The sequence below is a fragment of the Saccopteryx bilineata genome, chromosome 4, assembly GCF_036850765.1.
Source record: "Saccopteryx bilineata isolate mSacBil1 chromosome 4, mSacBil1_pri_phased_curated, whole genome shotgun sequence".
NCBI lineage: Eukaryota > Metazoa > Chordata > Mammalia > Chiroptera > Emballonuridae > Saccopteryx > Saccopteryx bilineata.
Window position 1 is genome coordinate 31,886,561 of NC_089493.1, and position 25,730 is coordinate 31,912,290.

The 25,730-nt window shown below is 42.3% G+C and overlaps 1 protein-coding gene across 1 annotated transcript in view; it reads right to left on the minus strand.

The window, feature by feature from the left end:
* Window positions 1-3,737: 3,737 nt before the first annotated feature.
* SLC39A9 (solute carrier family 39 member 9) overlaps window positions 3,738-25,730 on the minus strand; it is a 60,779-nt gene continuing 38,786 nt past the window's right edge. The window contains exons 3-7 of the mRNA XM_066273470.1: window positions 18,185-18,382; window positions 11,992-12,060; window positions 10,799-10,884; window positions 10,125-10,259; window positions 3,738-7,716 (exon numbers count right to left, since the gene is read on the minus strand). Coding sequence (XP_066129567.1) covers window positions 7,486-7,716; window positions 10,125-10,259; window positions 10,799-10,884; window positions 11,992-12,060; window positions 18,185-18,382 — 719 coding nt within the window. The 3' untranslated portion in view covers window positions 3,738-7,485. The remainder of the gene's footprint in view (window positions 7,717-10,124; window positions 10,260-10,798; window positions 10,885-11,991; window positions 12,061-18,184; window positions 18,383-25,730) is intronic.

Below are 25,730 nucleotides of genomic sequence, written 5' to 3' on the forward strand. Positions count from 1 at the left end.
AATTGATGCTTCTCATCCCCCTCCCTCCCTATCTGTCCCTCTGTGTCTCTCTCTACCTCTGTCACACACACATGAAAACCCCTCGCTGGGTCTCCATTCCTTTGACTCCAGCTCCCAACTCCTGACCTTTGTAGCACCCTCCACAAGCTGGTCCTGACCTCCTGCCCGGGCTTTCCTCCTGTTGCTCCCTAGCCCCTGCCCCAGCCACACTGGAGCTAATATTCTGAGAAGCCACCAGGCTCAAATGACTATTCTTTTGAGAAGCCTTTTCTGCTGCCATTCCCTCCTCCTCTTCTGAGGATTCAAACATCTTTTTATTGCCTGACTTGTGGTGGCGCAGCAGATAAAGCATGGACCTGGAATGCTGAGGTCGCCGGTTCAAATCCCTGGGCTTGCCTAGTCAAGACACATATGGGAAGCAACTACTGCAAGTTGATGCTTCCCACTTCTCCCTCCTCTCTCTAAAAACAAAAAGACATCTTTTTATTGAATTATATTCCACTTTGGTGTCATTTCCTAATGCCAGGGTAGATCTTAGGATCCTTTATCTGATGCAGAGCTTGGTTGCCCCCAGGGGAACATGAGAGGGAGAGGAGGTGGGGTAGAGGGCATCACCTGCAGGTTCAAAGCCAGCAGGCCACGGGGGTGGGAATCAAAGGAGAGCATAATCTTAAAGGACATGGGAGGGTACAGGAGTGTGGGAGAGGGAGAACAAAGGATAAAAGGCAGACTGGGCGCCCCTCCCAGGCCAGGGTGTGACACAGATGTTCAGAAGGGGAACGAGGGGTGTCTTTGGGCCCCAGCCGGGAAGTGGGGGAGACAGGCAGGGATAAGGGAGGAGAAAAATCACCAAGCTCTACCTGGAGGTGCCAGGGGAGCCCCTGGAGCACAAGGATCTGGAAACTGAACCGCCACACCCCTGAGTCATCCATGTGGGGACAGGAACTCAGAGGCCAGCCAAGACTACACCTGGGAAGGGGGTCCAGCTGGATTTATCTGTCCAGGTGGGAATCACCAAGGCCATTGCTAGGCCTAATTATCTATAGAATTTTAAATCTGAATCTTAGCTAGCATCCAGGGCATGACATGTCTCAATGTTTATTGAGAACTAGCTTCCTGGAGCTCATATTTTATTGAGTGCACACCACTCTTGCCTCCCCTCTCCTTCAGCCAGTGGCACTTTTATGCAGAATCCACATTTTAAATTGATTTTGGAGAGGGGGAAAGAGAGAGGGAGGGGGAAAGGTAAGGTGGGGAGGAACAGGAAGCATCAACCTATAGTAGTTACTTTACAGGCAAGCCCAGGGTTTTGAATCAGTGACCTCAGCATTAAGGTCAGGAGAGAGTCCACATTCTTGTGTCACCAAGCCTTGGTCACACAGGTGCTCAGAGAACCTTTCGTACTTTCTCTAGCTCACTCACTTAGCCTTTGAGTTTAGCCCTGGTCTCCTTCCCCTCTGGGTGACCTCCCTGAAGAGCCCACTCTGGGTTCCCTGCACTGGTGCGTTCTCTAAGCACGCTGTGCTGCCTTGTCTCCCAGTGCTGGCCTGCTAGCAACTGTGTGTCCTTGTTTGAATGCCTCACTGAACCACAAGCTCTTTAAGGACAGGCACTGACCCTTACTCACTTCTGTACACTCAGCACCTAAGAGTGCCTGGTCCATAGGAAGGGCTCAGTTAACTGAATGAAAAGGTAAGTAAGAGTAAGTGGAGAAGAGATGGGACTCAGCTTACTTCCCATTCTACCCTCCGGAGAATATAGGTCTGTGCTCTCCTGTATCTGACAGCCTTTGAGTATCTGGTGATGGCTATCAAATTCTGCCCCCCAGGAACCTCCTGAAAAGAGGTGAGCAGTCTGGTCCCTCCCAGGTCTCCTCCAGTGTCCTGGCTCTCCATCTCCTCTCCACTGGGCTCACTCTTTCGGTGCTTCCTGATTTTGTCAGGATCCCTCTATAAATGAGGCGACCAGAGTGAGACACATGCTTTCGCTCAAAATCCTGGCCAATGTTTATAAAACTGAGCAACAACACTATAGCAGAAATCAGTAGCTGAGCCAGAAATGGGGTCCAGATTTTCCCACCCCCCAATCAGCCACACAGCACCTTACTGAAGTCACCTGAACGCAGTTAATTTCCCACCTGCACCTTCAGTCTCATGTCTTTTCTGACTCCCAGACTCCCTGCTAATATCCAAGCAGACCTCACCTCAGGGTGAGACCAAGGCGGGAATTAGTGGAGTTCCCCAAAAGCTGGTTCTGCCAGGGATCAGGGCAGCAGCTAGTTGGGGTGGGAGCATAGATTGGGAAAAAAGTACCCCTCAGGACAGACCAATTCACTTAACATTTATTTATTGAGAACTAGCTTCCTGGAGCTCATATTTTGAGAAAAAGGGACAATGTAAAAAAAATTATTTTTATTTTAAAAAATATTTTGATTTTTAGAGAGAGGGGGGAGAGAGAGAGAGAGAGAGAGAGAGAGAAGGGGAAGGAGCAGGAAGCATCAACTCCCATATGCGCCTTGACCAGGCAAGCCCAAGGTTTCCAACCGGCAACCTCAGTGTTCCAGGTCGATGCTTTATCCCACTGCACCACCACAGGTCAGGCCAAAGTAAAACAAAATTTTATAAAGCAGATTAGAAGGCTATCAGTACTATAGGAAAAGAAACAGAACAGGTTGAGGAGCCTGGGGTGGGGCAGATTATAATTTAAATAGGGCAGTCACAGGGGCCTAATGGGAGATTTGGATCCAGACCCAAAGACCGGAGGGAGCTGGGGGAAGGGTATTCTAGACACCGGGACAGTAAGAACAAGGCTGCTTATTCCTTACATGATAGAAACCACATTGTCAGACCCAGCTCTAGTTTTGAAGAATCAGAAATGTAACTAAATAGAATAAGGACTGCTGGCTATTTGGGTTAAACATATATACTGTATATACGTCTTGACTTCAAAGCAGCAGGATGAAAGGGCTATTACTTAATAATTCTGGTTCCTAAGATTTCCAAGGTCACCCTGCTCAAGGCAAAGGAGGCATGTAGGCACTTCATTCAAAGGCTTCTTTAAGAGATGGCAGGAATTTTAAGTACATGTCCTAGTGCCTATTCACAAGGTTTTCAGAAAATGTGTAACTGTGCAGTCTTTGTAATTTACTGCAGCACATGTGATACACTATAAAGAAAATCAGCACAAAGTGGGCCAGTAATAAATAATGGAAACATACAAACTATATTTAAGTAATATACTGCTGTATATAATGCTTATCTCTGCGTGAGCTAAAAATGAGCTCTAGTACTGAAGTCCAGAGGGAGAAAACTCACCAAATTTATAAACTGTACTTTTGTATAAATCTGTGTTCCCAGGGTCAGTTGTCCACAGCTCTATGTATTTGTATAGCAACTTTGCCCTTTGAAATACATCCCTGTGACTGGGATCCGTTGCCTGCTTCTCCTTTCTGGGAGTAAATAGCTACCTTCATAAATAATGTTTGCTAACAACAATAGCAAAGCAAAAAAAAGAAAAACCATCAATGAACTGGTATCTTCTGGGGCAGATGGTGTATGGAGTCCTTAATCTCCTTTCCTTCGCTCCTTCTCTAACGGATGTGCACACGGTGGGCACAGCTTCCCTTTGCCCTTCAAAGCTTTTCCTGACCTTTTCTGTGCTCAAATGTGGGTCCAATCTGGTCATCAAACAGAGAAAACAAACTGCCAAGAGGATAATTAACGAGCTACTCACATAGGTATGCACTAATAAAAATTTAATATCTGAAAACAAATCCAAAAACAGCAAAAAAATTGTTTAACCATTCACAACTAGAGTGGAAAGAGACAAAACTATAAGGCAGCCATCCATGGAATGATTTCATGTGTACAAAAGGATCCAGAAAATGGGACGTTTAAAATCACTGTTCAGGCTACTGAGCCAGGGAACTGCAGTGTTCTCTCACAAGACTTCCAGCTTGCCAGAAGATGCTATCAGAAAAAAAGATGAAAGCCAATCTCTTTATGTTAGGCCGAGGATATCTAGAAAATTGCTAATGGTTCTCTTGTCCATTCCTACAAGTCACAATTTCCCTCAGGTCCCCTGAGGGGAATCTAGATGTCTCAGGTACAAAGGGGCCAAGTCACTGGTTTTAATTTCAAAGCATCTCCAACAGTGCTCTCTGGGTGATGCAAACCATTCTGTATTGAGCAGCAACACTTGAATGCAAGGCAGGCTCCCCTGTGGAACACCCACAGGGTTCTCACCTGGCACTGTAGCAGTTCTTGGATGAATCTGGTCATCATTCTCTGTCTCCCAAGGCGCCCTGCGGCGCCCTAGGCAGGCACATTATTTGAGGGCTTGTGCTGCTGACACACAGTTCCCGTGTTCAGAACCTAGCTACCATGTCTAAGGGGCTTGATACACCCCATGCTGGTGTGTCCTCCTAGTTCTAATCCTTGAAAAAGAGAAAAACCAGGCAGTGACACTTAGTAGTAGGCCAGTAAAAAAAAACACAATTATACTTTTCTCCTTTCTACAAATAACTAACCACTCAAAATGGCCACCTCTCTCTTTTTTCTAAAGATGATTCAAAATATAGGAACAGGGCGGACTCAGCTGATTTGACTAGGCGTGGGAAATAAAAAGGTGACTTGGGGTGTGGAGGGCAGAGAGAACACATAGCCTCTGTAGATGGTACCATTTCTAACTCTATATCCCAGTGCAGAACTTTTGCCTAAACAAAAGACATCTGGCAACAGCATGCACAGGAAAGCCACCAGACCTGGAACATCACTGCTCTGGGGAAACAGGGGCCGAGCAGCTACTCACTGGAGAACAAGAGAGGGGGGTGGATCAGTAGTACTTTTCAACTTAATCCGCTATAAGAGGGTACTTGGAATCTGAAGAAAGTCTATCCCTACCAAGGAAAGGTAATCAAATTGCAATTAACTTTGGCTATGAGGAAGGAAGGACTATTCTTGTCATCATCAATTGCATCTTTGGTAGCCAATAATTCCATCTGTAATCATGGCAGCCACTTAAGTATCACAAATATTTCCAAGTGTGTGAGAGCATTAAGGCATCCACATCTGAAGAGGCAGTTTTAAACAAGACAAAAATGGAACTGAAATATGCCAGTAAGTGACCATGGATGTGGCCTCTCCTGGGACACTGCCCTCCATGAGCAAGGTCTTCTCCCCGGAAGGGAGGCCTCTGCCATGCTGCTCGGTTCCCTGCTGCCCGAAGATGCATTTGAGCCCTATATGGTTAGTATGGCTATTTCTATCTGCTGACCAGGAGAGAAATTAGTAGTTCCTGAGGCAGCAGCTTTAAAATGTGGGAAAGCCCACAGCTTCAGAGAGCTGATAGGCCTTGAAAGGTTTGCCTATTAATGTGAGGTCCAGAGAGAAAGGCAAATTTGGAAGTTAGATGGTTCAATCCTTGCCGAGTTCAAGGCCTTAACCAGCAAGATATTCTAGCCAAACTTTTAAGCGTGATGGCAAGGCACTGCTGAAAGAGGCTTTGGCCAGCGGAACAGATTTCTTATCATTGCACATAACAATATGATAGAAAGTGCTACTATCCAAACCAGACATATTCATTAACAAAGTAAATATCCAGGGAGAATCAAGGCAACCATGTCATTTTGAAGAACCAGGTGAAAACCCGTGACTCTCATAAATCAGTATTGTTATCAGGAAAGTTACTTCAACTTTCCATACTGTAGCTTTTGTTGGTTTTAATATTGTAGGTAATCGTTGTCAAAGACTATACAAAGCCTAATCCTATTTATGCTACTTTGGTCTACAGCCAGCAGAGGGCTCACAAGTTCTATTTCCGCAGCTGCTGACCCAGTGACAGACAAATCTAGGAAGGAAATAAAGAAATCATAGGCATGCTGGCATATGTGTCATATAAAACATTTTACAAACTCCTAAATCCAACTGCCCTGAAGAAAATAGTCTGGTTCCCTCTTTATGTAATATATTTTGAAATGGTACAGAAAATCAAAATAAATAATACAGTATTTTACACTTATTTGATAATATAAAGTTTACAAGGATATTGGCAAATACGGAAAAATCATCCCAGTTTGTTAAACATTTTTACTATCTCAATTGTTTAAGTTACCAGAATATTAGTGATTGTGTCATCTCACCTATGAGGAAGTTCTATTTTAAAGGCTTAACAAAGCTGCAGTTGACGCAAAGGAACTTCATTAAAGGGAATAAGGAATAGAAACAATATTGCAGCTCAAGTGGTTGTCTTGATGAGACTTAACTCACACAAATAGTAACATTGCCAGGAGCAGTAAGCAGCACATTGTAGGGAGGAGGGGCTGGAGGGAAAAGTAGGAGAAAAGCATGGAAAAGATGAAGAGACGAAAGACATGATTTCAGTAAGCTTTAAATGAACAGGCGAACACTTCCCATTTGTGATGCATCTTGACTTTTGTCACTGCTATAGGTGCTTAGGTGACACAGACCTGGCACCCCCCAAGAGACACCAAGGATTTTGCCAGAGGGACTGTTGGTCTGCTAAAATAAATACTTAAGAAAAAAAGGACAACATAGGTTTTCGTAATCTTACTTTTAAAAAGGTTATTACAAAGATGTCAGTATCTTTCCAAAATCACTTAAAATTTAACACCACTTAATTTCCAAAGATACTTTGGGATCTGACTGTTCTTGAAGGAACGCCGAGGCCTGAACCTACTAGAACTTGGCTCCTTATAAGAATGTGTTAGAGGCAGGTGTTCTGCAAAGGAGAACTTGAAAAGAAATGCTACGAAATACTAGTCAGCTCTTAAGAAGATAGTCCACCTCTGTTGCTCCATGTGGCGGAATGGCAGGCTGTCCTCAAAGAGGCATGTGCAGAAGGAGGTGTAAAGTCCTCCCGACATCCCCTTTTCAGTGGATATCTCTCGAGTATAAAGTCAACTTTCAATGTGTCTTGCCATCATTTTTCTGACTTTAGCCCCAAATTAACTACAGTTATCTTTAGCATCTAAGACAGCTGGCACTAGGACCTTCTATCAAGGCATGTGGCATAGATGCTAAAGCACCAGTCTTACATGGTGAGAACCATGTTAAAAATCAATGGATAAAGTGGCACAGCCTCTAAACTAAGAGATTTAGCTTAATTACAGAACACTGTACTGTCATAATTACTATTTCATTGTGAATATGAAGTTCTCCACTTTTCCTTAAAACTGAATTCCATCTTCCCTGAGAATAGGGTTAAGAGAAACATCAAAACTCAAAAATGCCCAGGGCCCTTTAAAAGACAACACAGTGGAATGTCTATATCCAGTCACAACGTGTTGTTTCTACTCTAAAAGCCTTCTGTTTCTCCAGGTTTTAATCTCACCTCCCTCTGGACTCTAGGAATACAGGTGGAGATGGGCAAGGTGAGACAAGAGACTGAGGAAGTGAGCAGCTGTCACGTGTCGGCTGTTCTCACTGGATGGCAAACAGCCACGGACCGAGGCCGGAACCTGAACATTTAATGCTGGTGTTCTATTGACAGGACGAGTGGGATGAGGCAACCCAGAACCAGGGCTGCCACCTCCAGGCGGCTGAGGCCGCGCCCTCCAGCGGCGTCGGGTTTGTGGCTATGCCCCATTCCTCCCACCTCAGGGAGGACATGTACTGTGGCAACATAAAGAAATGTCCCGGCAGAGAAAAGCATGGCCACTCCAGTGGCGTTGACTTCTGAAAGGGCTTCTTTACTGCTCTGTGAATTCAAAAAGAGAGAAGAAAAGTTAAGTATAATTCAGGGCCAGGAAGAAGTCCCACTCAAAAAACACTCAATATTCACGACTAGTGCTACTTGTGAAATTGGGGACATCTTGAGATCAGAGCAATTTTATGCTATTTATAGGAAGCATCCAAATAAGACTATTGGTGATATACACACCTGCTTTTCCAAACTTCAAGTCTGGTTGAACAGGTTTGGTCTATATTATTTATAAGATGGAATCAACAGCATTATTGACATAGATATTAAATTTCACCCATTCATTCATTTAGGCTACTAATATTTCACAAATACTGCCTGCATACCAGGCTGTAGGCCAGGTGTTTGAGATACAGTGGTAATCAAGAGGCATACGTGTCCTTACAGAGCCTAGAAACATCTCATTATTTAATTTCAGCTTTTCTATTTAAAAAATAGACTATGGACTGAGACAATTAATTAAAATTTTAAGAAAAGATCATGCTGCCTGACCAGGCAGTGGCGCAGTTGATAAAGCATTGGACTTGGATGTAGAGGACCCAGGTTCAAAACCGCAAGGCCATCGGCTTCAGTGCAGGCTTATCTTGCTTGAGCACAGGCTCACCAGCTTGAGCGCAGGGTCACTGACTTGAGCGTGGGATCATGACCCCATGGTCGCTGGCTTGAGCCCAAGGTCGCTGGCTTGAGCAAGGGGTCACTCGCTCTGCTGTAGCCCCCAGTCAAGACACATATGAGAAAGTAATCAACAAACAACTAAGGTGCCGCAACAAAGAATTGATGCTTCTCATCTCTCTCCCTTCCTCTCTGTCTGTACCAATATAATGTCCCTTTTTCTAACTCTGTCTCTATTAAAAGAAAAAGAAAAAGATCACGCCATAAATGTAGCTCCATGCCTCCAGAATTATCCTAAATTCCTGTCAAAAGTTCTAAAAACTTATACTGATCAATGAAGTGATGAAGCACTATTTTAAAAGGAACTATATATTGTTCATTGACTAAAAAAAGGTAAGACTCTTCAGGTGAACAGGAAGGTTTTATAGCACCTTATTTGTTGGCAATCCAGATCAACACACTCTTTATTAACAACTTAACCATTCTTTAACCATCTCACTTCTCATATGTTCCTTTTAATACAAGTTTTACTATATCAAATATGAATCAAATGACAGAAGAATTAATAATCTTCAGAGAGAGTATGGGGAGAAAGCAGTTCCTATGAACCAGCCCTGAGTCATTTTGATTCTAAAATTTTCCTCCTATTGCCTGCCCGTTGACATTTAAGTAAAATGGGGAGGGTTGCTACTAAGAACTACAGCCTTAGTAGACGGAATTATAAGGCATGGAAAAGTCCATCTTGAACAACAGGGTCTGAGCTGACAAAGGGCACGCCACTTTGGGTCTGAAACTACATTCAGTACAGTGATAACCAGATATTTATTTATTTATAATATAAGTATAGTAGGGGTACAATATTATTTTAGTTTCAGGTGTACAAAATAGTGATTCAACATTTATATACCTTACATTGTGATCACCTCACCAAGTCTAGTAATCAATCATCTGTCACTGGGCAAACTTATTACACTATTATTGACTATATAATCTCCCTCACCTTTTTCTTCCCAACTCCCAGCCCCTTCCCTCTGGCAACCATCAGTTTCAGCTCTGTTTCTATGAATCTTTTTGTTGTTTTTTGTTTGTTTGTTTGTTTGTTTTGTTCTTTTAGGTTCCAAAGAACTAGATACTTAATATTCATCGATATGAAAGCTGGGAGTAGAAGAATCTGAGTCTTGGCTGAAGGGAGACATCTCTGCACACCCCTACTATTCTCAAAGCTGCGGCATGCTTGTCACTCACACTTCCTGTGCCTACTTAAACATTAAATATGTATTGTGACTTATGTATCTGTCCAATAAAATTAGCATATCTGGTTGGGTTTAAGTTATATTTTTATTTTTAGAAATTTTTATTGATTTTCTTTTTAGAGAGAAAGAGAAAGAGACATTGTCTTGTTGTTCCACTTATTTATACATTCATTGGTTGAGTTGTGTATGTGCCCTGACCAGGGTTGAACTGACAACCTTGGCATGTAAGGATGATGCTCTAACCAACTGAGCTACCTGGCCAGGGCTTAAGTTATAGTATTTTAAAGATCGTATATTTGAACAAATAGTTTTGGAACTGATGGAAAAATGTTTACAAATTAATGAATTAAGGAAATGCTCTAAATTTATGAAAAGGATTGACTTGGAATTAAATGTCTTGTACAGGTTTTTGCTCCTAATCTTAGCATTAGCTTGAGGAGATAATTTCATTAAAAACTCAACATGAGAGACTGTAAGTTCTAGCAGCTCACAGAGGAATCAGACTGTTGTCTAGACAGACCAGGAATGAGTCTGACTTACCTTACTTAGTCCTAAGAACGTCACCATAGACATTACTGGCGCTGCCAATGCAAAGACCAGCAAGTGCTTTCTGATTCGGTTTCGCTCCAGGCCAGCATGCATCAAGAACGAAACTAGCCCAAAAGCAGCCGGTGCCTAGAAAAGAAATAGTATCCCTTGTTACTCCAGAAGTGTAGATTGCTTCTATATTAAGAAAGACATGTCATTTGACAAAATTTTCATACAAAAAACAAACAAACACCAAGCATAGTACCAAGACTGACTCTGCCTTTTAGGAATTAATGTCCTAGGCTAAGAAAATATCCTATTTGTAAGTGTCAGTGTGAATGTGAGTGTATGTGTGTGTATGTATGTTTCTTGGATAGCAGGAAAAGTGACAGTCAAGAAAAAAGTGTAAAAAAAATTTATAAACAAAAATTACTATGAAATACAGAAATCTATAGAGAATTTAATAGTTTGTATACCATAAAAAATAAAACCCTTTCTTCTTATAAGAGTTTAAGAAAATGACAGCCCAAAAAACCCCCCAGCTATGGCAGACTTATTCAATTCGCTAAAATGAATAGCAATCTTGAAAATAACTAAATTCTCCATTCTAGAAAAACATTAATGATCAGAGAAATTTTAATTATGAATATATTCAATATTAAATCTTACAGCAAAATTTTGCTTACCTTATGTAGCATTATTGCCACAAATACAATTAACTGGACACTAGTCTGTGAAGTGGAAGCTGCTGCTCCTAATGCAACACCATCAGCTAAATTTGAAAGAGGCAAAACATAAAACACTATGAATAACAACACTGTAACAGTGTAGTGGTTGACTGTGTGGGCTGCAGAGTCAAACAGAGCTGGATTTGACTCTAGGTAGGCTACTTAACATTTCTGAACCTTAGCCTTCTCATCCCTTAAATGGGTTCAATAAAGTATATATTCTTAGGGTTTTCATTAGGGCTACATGAGATAACATATGTAAAGAGCTCAGCACCTGGCCCAGAATATTTAATATGTTGGCTATTCCTGTTGATGCTATTGGAAAAAGTATGATGCTCAAAAAATCCACTGAAATCAAATTGTAATAACAGAAATATCAAGGAATGTCAAAGGAAGCATCTCTGCAGCTTGCAGAAAAACAAAGATGCAGGATCTTCTCAGAGTTGATTTATACATAATAAGTAAGGGGTGCTTGAATAGATGAATTTTTTGTTGGAAAAGCATTTGATACTAGAAAGGTCCAGATAATAGTGTGCCATCTTTCAGTCACTGCCACTGACAGATTCCTGCTATGGGACTGGTTTTGGGTTATGATTCTAAGGCATTCCCCATCAGCAATGCTGAGATTTCTGCCCTCTACTGCCCAGCTGTGCCTCAGCTGACACTCTGGGTATATACTGGGCAGTAGAACTGTTCAGTAGAAAGGTGCTGAGGCTCTTTTTGAGATGAAATTCTTGAGCAGAGATCAGCAAACTTTTTGTAAAAGGCCAGGTAGGAAATTTTAGGCTTTACAGGCCTTTTGGTCTCTTGCTACTCTACTCCGCCATTACTTATGAAAGCAGCCCTAGTGATATGGAAACAAGCGGCTATGGCTTTGTTCCAATAAAACTTTATGTATGGACACTGAAGTTTGAATTTTAGGTAATATTCATGTGCCATGGAATAAGCTTCTTTTTTAACCTTTAAAAAATATAAAAACCATTTTTAACTTGTAGACCAGACACTGAGTAACCAGGGCGTGGGCTTGTGCTTGAGGACTTCATTAAGCAACCCTCCCCCCTGAAGGCCAGCCTAAGAGTGGTTCCTGTGGATGGTCCCGGTGATGCACACACCAGCCCCCCGCTGGCAACAGGGAAGGAGCGGTTCCCTACCTGCAGCGTGCACGACTAGACCCAGCGTGGTGGTGATTTTGGAATTGCTGGGCCTTGCTGTTTCTGGATCTGAGGTAAAAATAAGCAAGGCAGCCATTAATGAAGCAAAAACTGTTAGATCACTGACCTGGGAGTAGGAGAAGCCTTTGAAAACTCTTGAAGTAGATTATTTTTCTCACTACTGTCTTTTTTCTTCTGCTTCAAACACTTAGAAGTTGCCCCTGCCCTGAAGAGGTGGAAAGGAGGAAACTCTTCATTGGACTCAGCTAACTCCCAGTGCTGACTGCTAAAAGCAGTAAAAATAGGTAACCCACCTCCCAAAAGGAACTTACCCTGTTTCAAGTGTTGACTTCCCTTCAGAATCTACCTGCTTTAGGACACTCTTCTGTGTCTATAGGTAGTTGTTTTAAAATTTTTGTCCAGAGCTTAAAGTTATTCGTAGGGAGGTTGGTCTGACAGGAACTTACTTGCCCACACCAAGAGCAGAACGCTAATGCCATTAATTTTGATCATCTAGTCAAGGTAATGTTTGATTTCTTCATTCAGTTACTTCTTTTTCCCTTGCAACTAAAAAGCAAATCAAAATTGTACGCCCTAGATATAAAATTCATGATTTTTGCCTGAGCCGATTTTTACTATGAAGGTTGTAAAAAATGATGATTTTCCAACTCCAGCAGTCTTTCTACATTTACCCGCTGGCATTCAGCATTCTACTGTGAGCGAATACCCTTCCTTCTCCTTTTACTTTCTCCCTCCCTGCCCCACACCCCTACCTACATACCGCCACCTCTCAGCTGGGTTCACCTATCCCCATTTTCAATGCTTTATGCCTCTTTACTACTCTTCATTGTTGTGGTGCCCTAGTCTTTTATCTGGCCAGTGGGAGCCCTTTCAAGCTGGTTCACGTATCCTGTGACATGTTTGCAACTTCTTCCTGCTTTGAGCACTAGATGTTCCAAACTCATTTTGTACCTACCTTACTCCTGTGTCCTAGAATTAGCCATTTCTCTGAAGAGTCCTAATATGCTCATGCTAGTGGGGTCTCTTTCCTTCTATGCCCTCCCTGAAGACAGAGCTAGGAGATACATACACATACATACACATATACATACCTATACACACACAAGTTTTGGAAATCATGAATCTAATCACTCCAATTCTAACCCATCCCTAGAAGAGTTCTTTCTTGCTTTCCTCCATTCCATATTTGTATATCCCTTCTTCTACAGTGAGAATTCTGGTCCTACCAACATCAACACAGTACTCATTTGCTCAATCATATATCTGCAACAGTTCTAGAATTCTTTTGCCCATACCGTTATAAGAAGCAAAGCCTACTAAAAAGAGTTCACTATTTATCCTTCTTCCCCAACTCCCCCCAAGACTGAAGACACAGACAAATACTACATTCATAAGTTACTTGAGTTATTTTTCAAATCCATCCAGAATGATGGTTACTCATTTAAAATACAGTTCCTCTGTTTCAATTATCTCCCCCCTCCTTGTTGATTTCATTCTATTTATTTTTAACATGGAGAATATTAACAAGTTTCCAAAAGTTAAACCTGTATTAAAAGGCATGCCCAGCCCTGGCCGGCTGGCTCAGCGGTAGAGCATCGGCCTGGCGTGCAGGAGTCCCGGGTTCAATTCCCGTCCAGGCACACAGGAGAAGCGCCCATCTGCTTCTCCACCCCTCCCTCTCTCCTTCCTCTCTGTCTCTCTCTTCCCCTCCAGCAGCCGAGGCTCCATTGGAGCAAAGATGGCCCGGGCGCTGGGGATGGCTCCTTGGCCTCTGCCTCGGGTGCTGGAGTAGATCTGGTCGCAACAGAGCAACGCCCCGGAGGGGCAGAGCATCGCCCCTGGTGGGCGTGCCCGGTGGATCCCGGTCGGGCGCATGCGGGAGTCTGTCTGACTGCCTCCCCGTTTCCAACTTCGGAAAAATGAAAAAAAAAAAAGAAAAAAAAAAGAAGAAAACAAAAAAAGGCATGCCCAAGACAATGTCATACCCTCCTAAAACTCTTCTGCCCTGTCATCCCTCAACTCCACCCCACCCCTTCCAAGTAACCATCTGTGTCTTCTAGCTAATCCTTTTCTTTTTTAAAAAATAAACATACATATTCTTATGTTCCTTTCTTTCTTACACAAAATACAGTAAAATATAGAAGGAAATTTACATTTTTGCTTTTTTTATTCACTTATTATCTCCTAGAAATTTCTCCCTATCAGTTCATAATCTGATTCCTCGTTCTTTTTCATAGTTATAGACTTCCATTATATGTATACAACATCACATTTCATTCAAATAAATCTCCATGACTAGACATTTAAGTGGTTTTACAATAATAAATAGTGTTGCACTGAATAATCTTGTGCATAAGTATTTTCAAATTGGAGTCTTACTTCCGGAGTAAATTCCTACAATGGGAATCGGGGGTAAATACATCTGTGAGATACTGCCAAATTCCCCCTCACAGGGGCTGTACCATTTTGCATTCCTCAGCAATAGGTGAGAGCCTCTGCTTCACTGTAGCTTTGCCAGTAAACGCATTGTCAAGCTTTTGAATTTCTGCCAGACAGATGAGAAATGGTATCTCAGCAGAGTGTTGATTTGCATTCTTCTTATTTAAGTGAAAGCCAACATCTTTTCATCTGCTTAATGACCATTTTTAAAAAATTTGTATTTACTGATTTTTAGAGAGAAGAGAGAGAGAGAAAGAGAGAGAGAGAAGGGGAGAAGCAGGAAGCATCAACTCATAGTAGTTGCTTGGCCAGGAAAGCCCAGTGTTTAGAACCAGTGACCTCAGCATTCCAGGTTGATGCTTTATCCACTGAGCCACCACAGGTCAGGCTTAAGGATAATTTTTATATCTTTTTATGAACTTATCTGTTCAAGTCTTTCACCTGCTTTTCTATAGTTCTTTTTAGGCCAAGGAATCTTAACCTGGGGTCCACAGAGGAGAACACAGGTAGAATGCATGAATGACTGTGACCTTAACTGGGGGAGATATATATATATATATATCATATATATTTTGAGAGGAGGGGAAATACACAGATTCCTGCATGCTCGCCGACTGATGGGATCCAGCTGGCAACCCCCTTGAGGCTGATGCTTGAATCAGCCCAGCTATCCTCAGCATCTGTGGCTGACATTTGGACCAACCATACCAACTGAGCTATCATCAGTGCCCAGGGCTGTCCCTCAAACCAACTGAGCCACTGGTTGCAAGAGGGGAAGAGGGAGAGAAGGGGGGGAGGGAAGCAGATGGTCGTTTCTCAAGTGTGCCCTGGCTGGGGATCGAACCCAGGACGTCAGCATGCTGAGCTAATGCTCCATCCACTAAACAACCAGCCAGGGCAAAAAATATTTTCGTGCTTTTACTAACATCTAACCAAAAACTAACATTTCCTTTAATTATGAATGTATACAATAAACCACAAATAACATCTGCACTATCATTTGACAGAACTCAGATAATTTCATACTATTTTAGTTATTGAAAATATCTATATTTTTATATTTTTACTTACTGATTTTAAAGAGAGAGGAAAAGGGGTGGGAGAGGGAGAGGGAGAGGAAGAGGGAGAGGGAGAGGAAGGGGGAGAGGGAGAGGGAGCGGGAGGGGGAGAGGGGGAGAGGGAGAGGGAGGGGGGGGAGAGGGAGGGGGAGGGGGAGGGGGAGAGGGAGGGGGAGGGGGAGGGGGAGGGGGAGGGGGAGGGGGAGGGGGAGGGGGAGAGGGAGAGGGAGAGGGAGAGGGAGAGAGGGAGAGGGAGAGGGAGAGAGGGAGAGGGAGAGAGGGAGAGAGGGAGAGGTAGAGAGAGAGAGAGAGAGAGAGAAACATTGGTTTGTTGTTCCACTTAATTACTTACTCACTGGTTAATTTTCCTATGTTTACTGACGAGGAAATTGAGCCTGCAACCTTGGTGTCTCAGGACAATGCTCTAATCAACTGAACTACGCAGCCAAGGCTTAGATATTTTACATTACTGTTTTCACTCACCACTACTTTAAATGATGGGCTTAGAGAACTTCTGCCATGCTGCATGATTAGTCCTCCTGTCTGTAGATGCTCGTGTGTCGGAGCTGGACTATCTGGCATCTCCGCACCTAAAAGTCATTAGCCGCCAAAGAGTAAAAGTCTGGGGTCACTGCAGGCTGGGGCCCGAGGTGTCTATGCTGCTCTCCAGTAGTTCCTACTTGCAAAATTCTCTCTCCATGTATCTGAAAAGAGATATCTCTAAACCCTATGTTCATGATAACTCTTTCAAATTTATTTCTATGATGATGGCTTCAAAGTTGTATCATGGATCAAAATCCTTTTATATTTAATATAAACCATACACCAGAGGTGTTGATCTCACCAAAGATAAATTTGGTAATCTTAAGAGAAAAAAGTTACTATGCAGTAGTGGGATTCAGCTGGTTCACACCGGTTCGGAGGAACCGATACCTAATTTTTTGTTGAGTTCAGCGAACGGTTGTTAAAGTGGCACTTGTAATCAGGGTTCTAAGCTGGGCACCTGAGTAGCTGCCCAATGTGGAAATCACAAATTTGCATTCCTTACTCTTTTTTAACATTCATCTGCGCAACAGCGTATTCTAAGTGCCCGTAGCAATGTTCATTCTGTCCACAGGTGAAAAAAATTGCAAGTGAGGACGCCAATCAAGAAGTAATATGGAAATACCTTAAATAACAGTTTTATTGTGTTTTGTCAGGTATTACTTAATATTTTTTCATTGATATTTTCAAACTCTTTCTTATGACATAATCTAGTTTTGTGTACCTCTTTTATTGTTCTTATTTAAGTGTTAAATGCATGAAATAATAAATTACCTTTCAGTATATCATTTTTTTATACTTAAAATGGTCATTAGGGCAGAGAACAGATTGTAAATTATTTGAATCCCATCACTGTTACTGTGACTGGAGTTAAATTTCATTTATTTATTTATTTTTAATGTTTACTGATTTTAGAGAAAGGGGGAGAGAGAGAGAAAGAGCGGGAGAGAAACAAGAACATGAAGATGTTCCTGTATATACCCTGACCAGGGATTGAACTGGCAGAGTTAAATTTTAAAAGTCTTAGAGAATTCTAGTTGTCTTTGAAAGAAACTTATCTTTCCTTGATAAGAAAGCTATACTTACATATATTTGTAAGAAAATATCTTTGTGAATCAGAATTTTCTACATTAGTAACCATGAAAACAAACACCTAAGTGAAACAGATGTTCGACTTGATACTCATGTTGCCTCAGTAAAGCCCATCTCACAATTTAATGTTCTTAGTCAAGTTAAGCCACAGTAGTAACTGTCATACAGACATTCTAAAAATGAAACTTAACTTTGTTGCCTGACCAGGCAGTGACACAGTGGATAAGAGTGTCGGACTGGGATGCAGAGGACCCAGGTTGGAAACCCTGAGGTCACAAGCTGGAGCGCCAGGCTCATCCAGGTTGAGACAGGCTCACCAGCTTAAGTGCAGGGTCACCAGCTTGAGCATGGGGTCACTGGCTTGAGCGCAAGGTCTCTGGCTTAAGCAAGGGCCCACTCACTCTGCTTGCTGTAGCCCCTACCCCCTGCCCCAGTCAAGGCACATATGAGAAAGCAATCAATGAACAACTAAGGAGCCACAATGAAGAATTGATGCTTCTCATCTCTCTCCTTTCCTGTCTGTCTGTCCTTATCTGTTTCTCTCTCTGACTCTCTGTCAAACAAAAAACTTAACCTTGTTTACAATTTAAATGTATTATCTCATTATTTAATGCAATGATAAAGATAAGATACATTACTAGATAAGAAATTTGTTTTAATGTTTGGTAACTATTTCAATAGAATTAGTTTTCTCTGTAACCCTATATACTATGCTTTACATATTTAAAAACATTATTCCAAAAAGAGGTCCATAGGCTTTATACTACTTAAGAGCTGCATGGCACAAAAAGGGTTAAGAACTTCTGTTCCAGGCTTTTAACTAAACTTGACAGTTTTAAGATAACCAGGGTAATATTCAATACTGACATTCTTTTTTGTCACAAGTCAGTAGATCCCCCACCTGCATAAAATATTCATGGGAATTTGAAGAAGAGTTTTAGCATTAAATCAGGCCAATGACACATTAAATTACTCAATTATTTGTGATTTTCTAAACTGCAAAATTATTGCACAGTCCAGAAAGCCTTGGGATCACTTACCATCAGTAGAATGCACATGGGAGCTGCCAATCTGGTCCACCAGCAACATGAAAACGAAGCCCAGGACAAGAGAAACACCAATGTAGGCATGCAGCTGTGTGTGGTCATGGCTGTGCTCATGTTCATGGGCAGCAGGTATTTCTGCTGCTTTGTCTGATGCAATCACATTCTGTGTTTCACTCCCTTGGTGGTGTTTTCCTAGAGCAGAATGAACCATAAAGAGAAAAAATGTTTTCCTCTAAAAACATTTTCACACTGAAGCCTCCATTCTTATTTCAAGCTCTACTTACTTTACTGCAAAAATCACCCATTTCCTATATTGCAATCATAAACTCCTTCAACTTAAAAGTTCCTGATGAAAAAATTCCCAAGTATATTCTGCTTTTGGCATGCAGACCTTTTAACTGTCTATACTCTCAAAACCTAGAAAGCAAATCACCAGCAAGAAAGTAATCATAATCCCAAGGAATATTATCCCCAAATCCTCCTCAGTAAGTCCCAAATCCTCCACGGTAAGTTTTATTCAGATGAAAACAGATGAAGAGCAGTAACAAAAATAATTATAATCAAATTTATCTAGTTTTATACCTAGATTGATATAAAAATTGCAAGCAAAGAGCAAATTAAATATAAAACTGTCAGCTTTAAAAAATATCAGGGGGCAATCACTAACTAGAAACTGAAAGGGCAGAGCAGTTTAAAAGCAGCACATCCTGCGGTGTAAATTCAGTTCTAGAATTATCATAATTGTTGAGAGATTCTCAATTACGGTCGATAACACCTAGCCAAGTAATACTACTAGTTTACATTTACATATTTGACACTCAAAACATAAATGCTTCAGCCCTGGCCAGGTAGCTCAGTTGGTTAGAGCGTTGTCCTAATACACCAAAGTTGTGGGTTTGACACCCCCCCCCCCGTAAGGACACATACATACAAAACTCAACCAATATAAATGCATAAATAAGTAGAACCACAAGCACAGGTTTCTCTCTCTCTAAAATCAATCAGTAAGCAAAAAAAACTTAAAAACTACAAATGCTTCAAGGCCAGAATCCAGAATCCCTCTTTGCCGTTTCATGAATAGAGGCTAACATACCAGATGTTTATCATTTATAATTAGATTAAGCATTTTTACCTTTAATCAAAGAAATTGAATAAGCCTGTTGTAATATTTTAGACACTTCCTTAATTCTTTTTTTAATTTATTCATTTTAAAGAGGGGAGAGAGAGAGAGAGACAGAAAGAGAGACGGTAGGGAGAAGCAGAAAGCATCAACTCTCATATGTGCCTTGACCAGGCAAGCCCAGGTTTTCAAACCGGCGACCTCAGCGTTCAGGTCAATGTTTTATCCACTGCGCCACCAAAGGCCAGGCTAGATACACCCTTCCTTAATTCTTTTTTTTTTTTTTTTTTTGTATTTTTCTGTAGTGAGAAGCGGGGGGGGGGGGGGGGGGGGCACGACGATGACAGACTCCCGCATGCGCCAGACCGGGATCCACCCCGCATACCCACCAGGGGCGGAAGCTCTGCCCAATCTGGGGCATTGCTCCACTGCAATCAGAGCCATTCTAGCGCCTGAGGCGGAGGCCATGGAGCCATCCTCAGTGCCTTTGCTCCAATGGAGCCTTGGCTGCAGGAGGGGGAGAGAGAGACAGAGAGGAAGGAGAGGGGGAAGGGTGGAGAAGCAGATGGGTGCTTCTCCTGTGTGCCCTGACTGGGAATCAAACCCGGGACTTCCACATGCCAGGCCAATGCTCTACCATTGAGCCAACCGGCTAGGGCCCCTTCTTTAATTCTTTAAGTCATTTATGAGGGGGCACAAAGCACAGGTCACCAGAAGATTTAAAAAAACCTATATATTTTTCAAATTCCTGAAAGATATGTTTGGTTTGTTTTCTTAGCTTTCTTTTTTAAACTTCTTTTACTGTGGTAAAAATACATAACAAAGCTTACTATTTTAGCCACTCTGAAGTGTCCAGTTCTCTAGCAGTGCATTCATTCAGACTGGTTTGCAACCACCACCATCATTTATCCCCAGTCAACATGGTACGTAATGTGTTAAGGGGCCTGGCCTGTGGTGGCGCAGTGGATAAAGCGTCCACCTAGAATTCAGAGGTCCAGGTTCAGGCACATATGCCAGGTCAAGGCACATATGAGAAGCAACTGCTATGAGTTGATACTTCATGCTCACCCCCCCCCCCAACCTTTCTCTCTTTCAAATCAATAAGTAAAATCTTTAAAAAAATAAGTGTTAAGACTCTGGCTGTTTGGTTGGCTCAGTGGTAGTGTCGGCCTGGCGTGCGGAAGTCCCAGGTTCAATTCCTGACCGGGGCACACAGGAGAGGCGCCCATCTGCTTCTCCACCCCTCCCCCTCTCCTTCCTCTCTGTCTCTCTCTTCCCCTCCCGCAGCCAAGGCTCCATTGGAGCAAAGATGGCCCAGGTGCTGGGGATGGCTCCATGGCCTCTGCCTCAGGCGCTAGAATGGCTCTGGTTGCAACAGAGCAACACCCCGGATGGGCAGAGCATCGCCCCCTGGTGGGTGTGCTGGGTGGATCCCAGTTGGGCGCATGCGGGAGTCTGACTGCCTCCCCGTTTCCAGCTTCAGAAAAAAAAAAAAAGTGTTAAGTGATCACCAATTGTTCTGGAACATAGTTATATATTACTTGAAATTCATTTGGGAGAATCATTTTTAAACATTTTATGTGAAATATGTCACCTGAATATCTGGTCAGGTAAATATTGAGCAATAAAACAATGTTGAAGAAAAGAAAGTGGAGTGAGCACGGAAAACGCAGACACCAAACATTTTAGCAGAGAAAATAAGAGGCAAAGAAGACAGATCTTATTAGACCACAATCGCCCATGTTTCAGAATCCTGAGAGTAGAACAGTAATTTTCAACTGGTGTGCTGCAAGAATTTTCAAAACAAGTAATACTTGACTATTTAGTCAAAGGTACTGATCTCTTTTTCCTTAGACTGTCAAATAAAAAAATGACAATAGCCAACACAACAATAGTCATCCAGTGTGAATGAATTAAAGTTATATAGTTACATATATATTTTTTGTCAGATTGGAAAGTAAAATTCTGGTGTGCTACAGAACTTTAGCAATTACTTTATGTGTGCCAAGAGAAGAAAAAGGTTGAAAATCACTGAAGTAGAGTATAACAAGAGTTTGGTTTTTTTTCTTACAGAGACAGCGAGAGTCAGAGAGAGGGACAGATAGGGACAGACAGGAATGGAGAGAGATGAGAAGCATCAATCATTAGTTTTTCGTTGTGACACCTTAGTTGTTTATTGATTACTTTCTCATATGTGCCTTGACCGCGGGCCTTCAGCAGACCGAGTAACTCCTTGCTCGAGCCAGCAACCTTGGGTCTAAGCTGGTGAGCTTTGCTCAAACCAGATGAGCCCGCGCTCAAGCTGGCGAGCTCAGGGTCTCGAACCTGCGTCCTCCGCATCTCAGTCCGACGCTCTATCCACTGCGCCATCACCTGGTCAGGCAACAAGAGTCTTAAAGAGTTCCATTTTTATTAATGAGTAATAGGACAAAAGTTAATTAAATAGAATTGCAAATATAACCCACTCCTTTTACATAAATACAAAGCAAAATAAAAGAGCAAAGCTGTAGATGGTAACTGTACCTCTCTAAAGAATCTGATATGCAGCCTAACTGGTGGTGGTGCAGTAGACAGAGCAGTGACCTGGGATGCTGAGGTCCCAGGCTTGAAATCTCAAGGTCTCTGGCTTGAACATAGGCTCACCAGCTAGATCACAGGGTCACTGGCTTGACTGATCATCAACATGATCCCAAAGTCACTGGCTTGAGTCCCAAGGTCACTTGCTTGAGAAAGGGGTCACTGGCTTGGCTTGGGGCCTCCCCCGACCCCTCAAGGCACATAAGAGAAGCAATCAATGATCAACTAAAGTGATACAATTATGAGGTGATGCTTCTCATCTCTCTCCCTTCCCATTTCTCTCTCTCTCTCTCTAAAAAAGAAAAAATAAATAAAGAATCTGGTATGTGGCATTCCTGGAGAAGTTAGTGGGAAATCTATAGTGAACCATTCCTGATGACAGCAGTTTCAAGGATTACCTAGTTATGAATACATCACATTTATATTTAGATCTTTGACCCAATAGCCTGCTTTCCTAAACATGTTCCAAAGAATTATGACGGTATCAAATTTTAGTTCACAGTAACAAGCACTGCAGTATTCACAAGCTGTGTTCTTAAAACTTGTTCCTATAGAAAGACAGTTTTTCACATGAATGCAGATAATCAACTAATTCCAGTAATTTTAGAGCTGTAATTATAGAAGAACATGTAAGAGTCCTTCTACATTAATTAGTATTTATAGTACTTATTAAAGTATCAGAGCACTTACTTAACATGGTATACTGAGCTCTGAAAAATATGTCTGTTAATTACCATAATTGCAAGGACCACAGAAGAACTAAATCATATGCTTGTAATATAAATAAACTCTTTTCGTGAAGTATAGAAAAAAGTTGGTTTGATCTACAAATAAAGAGAATGAAAGGGAAGGGAGGTAAATTAGCAGAAACTAAAATGGTTGTGACTAAGCTCATCAGCATGAAGAGAAATGTAGAAAATTTGGAGACAGTTTAGTTTATATGAGCTAATATGTATGGTTGAGCTACCTAAAAAAAATTTTTTTTTATTTTATCTATTCATTTTAGAGGAGGGGAGGGGGGGAGAGAGAGAGAGAGAGAAAGAAAGAGAGAGAGAGAAAGGAGAGAGAGAAGAGGAGAGGAGAGGAACAGGAAGCATCAACTCCCATATGTGCCTTGACCAGGCAAGCCCAGGGTTTTAAACCAGTGACTCCAGCGTTCTAGGTCGACACTTTATCCACTGTGCCACCACAGGTCAGGCTCAAAAAATTTTTAAGAAGTGGAACATTAATATTTACTTTTTATAAAGTATGACGGGGACTTCTAGTGCTGGCCAAAATGGAGTAAATCCAATAGGGCCACAATCATGTACTGCTTAAGACAAAAACTTTGTTCAAAAAACATTAAACTACCTGAAGACTACAAAAAAGTAAAAAATATCAAGAGGAGAGAGGGCAGCAAAAACTTCAAAAGAAACCCTGTACTACTGGCCAAAGGACCAGAAAAACGGCTGCTGATAGCTATTGGTGTGGAGGGAAGTCCCCCGCGCTTTCTTCTTTCCCAGCCCTGACTTGAAGGCAGCCCCAGTTGCAGAACTGCATTGCTGTAACACAGGCAGCTAAAAGCCCAAGAAAAATCCTGTCTTTCTGGCCACAGTGACTGGGAAAATGGCCAGAGTAGTCTGAAAAGTGTGGAGAGAAATTCAGTTATTCTGTTCTCTTTTCTCGTGTCACTTTGCCCTGAGGGCAGAACAAGTTCCATGGACCCATGCAGTGACAGAACAGGTAGCTAAAACTTCTTTCTGGCTAGAGGACCTAGTCGGGGTTCCCTGGGAGTCAGAGAATATGAGAGAAATACTGGAAAGAGGTGGGGAGGGGGATGTTCCCTCTAATCTTGTGTATAAATGACACAAGTCTGAGACTCACTCACTCCTGAACTCGGCAGGGACATGGCACAGCTAAAGCAGCATCTCAAAGCCTTTGAAAACCGAACTAAAATCAGAACCATCACCCAAAAAAGGCAACACAGAACTGACTGACAGTCTGAACCCAAACAGGTTAACTGCCTGCTAAAAATGAAAGAAATAAACATTCTCCAGAGGATTTTGAGAGGTTACAGAGTCTCAAATTATAATATTCAAAGTGTCCAGAATACCATCCAAAATAACTTGACATACAAAGAAAAAGGAGAATATGACCAATTACCAAGGGAAAAAATAACCAACCCAACACCAATATGACTCAGAATACTCAACACTTTAAAGCACCTGTAACTATGCTCTCTGAAGTAAACACACTTCAAATGAACAGGTGTCCTCAGTAGAGAAATAGAAAATACAAAAAGGAATAACACTGAAATTTTAAAATGGAAAAATATAGTAACTTTAACAGTAAGTTCCCTGGATGAGCTCAACAGCACAGCAGAGATGAGAGAGGAAAGAGCCAGTGAAGTTAGTGAGCTACGAGGGCAGAGTTGAACAGTACCAAAGACATCACATGGCTGACAGTCTAAAAACTTCACTACACGACTCCTCACAGAAAAAGTTTGCCAATGCCTGCTAAACACCAATTAGAATAAAGAGATTGTAAATTAGATTTAAAAAACATGATCCACCTGACTAGGTGGTGGCACAGTAGATAAAGTGTCAGACTGGGACGCGGAGAACCCAGGTTCGAAACCCAGAGGTCGCCGGCTTGAGCGCAGGCTCATCAAGCTTGAGTGTGGGCCCACCAGCTTGAGTGCAGGGTCGCTGGCTTGAACATCGGATCGTAGACATGACCTCATGGTTGCTGGCTTTTTTTTGGTGTGTGTGTATTTTTCTGAAGTTGGAAACGGGGAGGCAGTCAGACAGACTCCCGTATGCGCCTGACCGGGGTCCACCTGGCACGCCCACCAGGGGGCGATGCTCTGCCCATCTGGGGCATTGCTCTGTTGCAACCAGAGCCATTCTAGCGCCTGAGGCAGAGGCCATAGAGCCATCCTCAGCGCCTGGGCCAACTTTGTTCCAGTGGAGCTTTGGCTGCAGGAGGGGAAGACAGAGACAGAGAGGAAGGAGAGGGGGAGGGGTGGAGAAGCAGATAGGTGCTTCTCCTGTGTGCCCTGACCGGGAATCGAACCGGGATTCCTGCACGCCAGGCCGATGCTCTACCACTGAGCCAACCGGCCAGGGCCATGGTTGCTGGCTTGAGCCCAAAGGTTGCTGGCTTGAGCAATGGGTCACTTGCTCTGCTGTAGTCCCTCACCCCCGTCAAGGCACACATGAGAAAGCAGTCAATGAACAACTAAAGTGCCACAACGAACTGATGCTTCTTATGTCTCTCCCTTCCTGTCTGTTTGTCCCTATCTGTCCCTCTCTCTATCCCTCCACTAAAAAACAAAAAATAAAGTTCTTTGAAAAAATAAAACTGATAAACTTCTAAATAAGTAGAACAAATCAATGTTTCTCTCCCCCCTCAAAAGCAATAAATAAAAAATTAAATAAAACCCTCAACAGGATTAGCACACTAAATCTGGCGACATATAAAAGGATAATACATAAACCAGGGGTCCCAAAACTTTTTACACAGGGGGCTAGTTCACTGTCCCTCAGACCGTTGGAGGGCTGGACTATAAAAAACACTATGAACAAAAAATCCCTATGCACAGTGCACATATCTTATTTTAAAGTAAAAAAACAAAACAGGAACAAATACAATATTTAAAATAAAGAACAAATAAATTTAAATCAACAAACTGACCCATATTTCAATAGGAACTATGCTCTTCTCACTGACCACCAATGAAAGAGGTGCCCCTCCGGAAGTGCGGTGAGGGCGGATAAATGGCCTCAGGGGCCACATGCGGCCCGCGGGCCGTAGTTTGGGGACCCCTGACATAAACAAATGGGAAATGGGAATGAGCTGGGG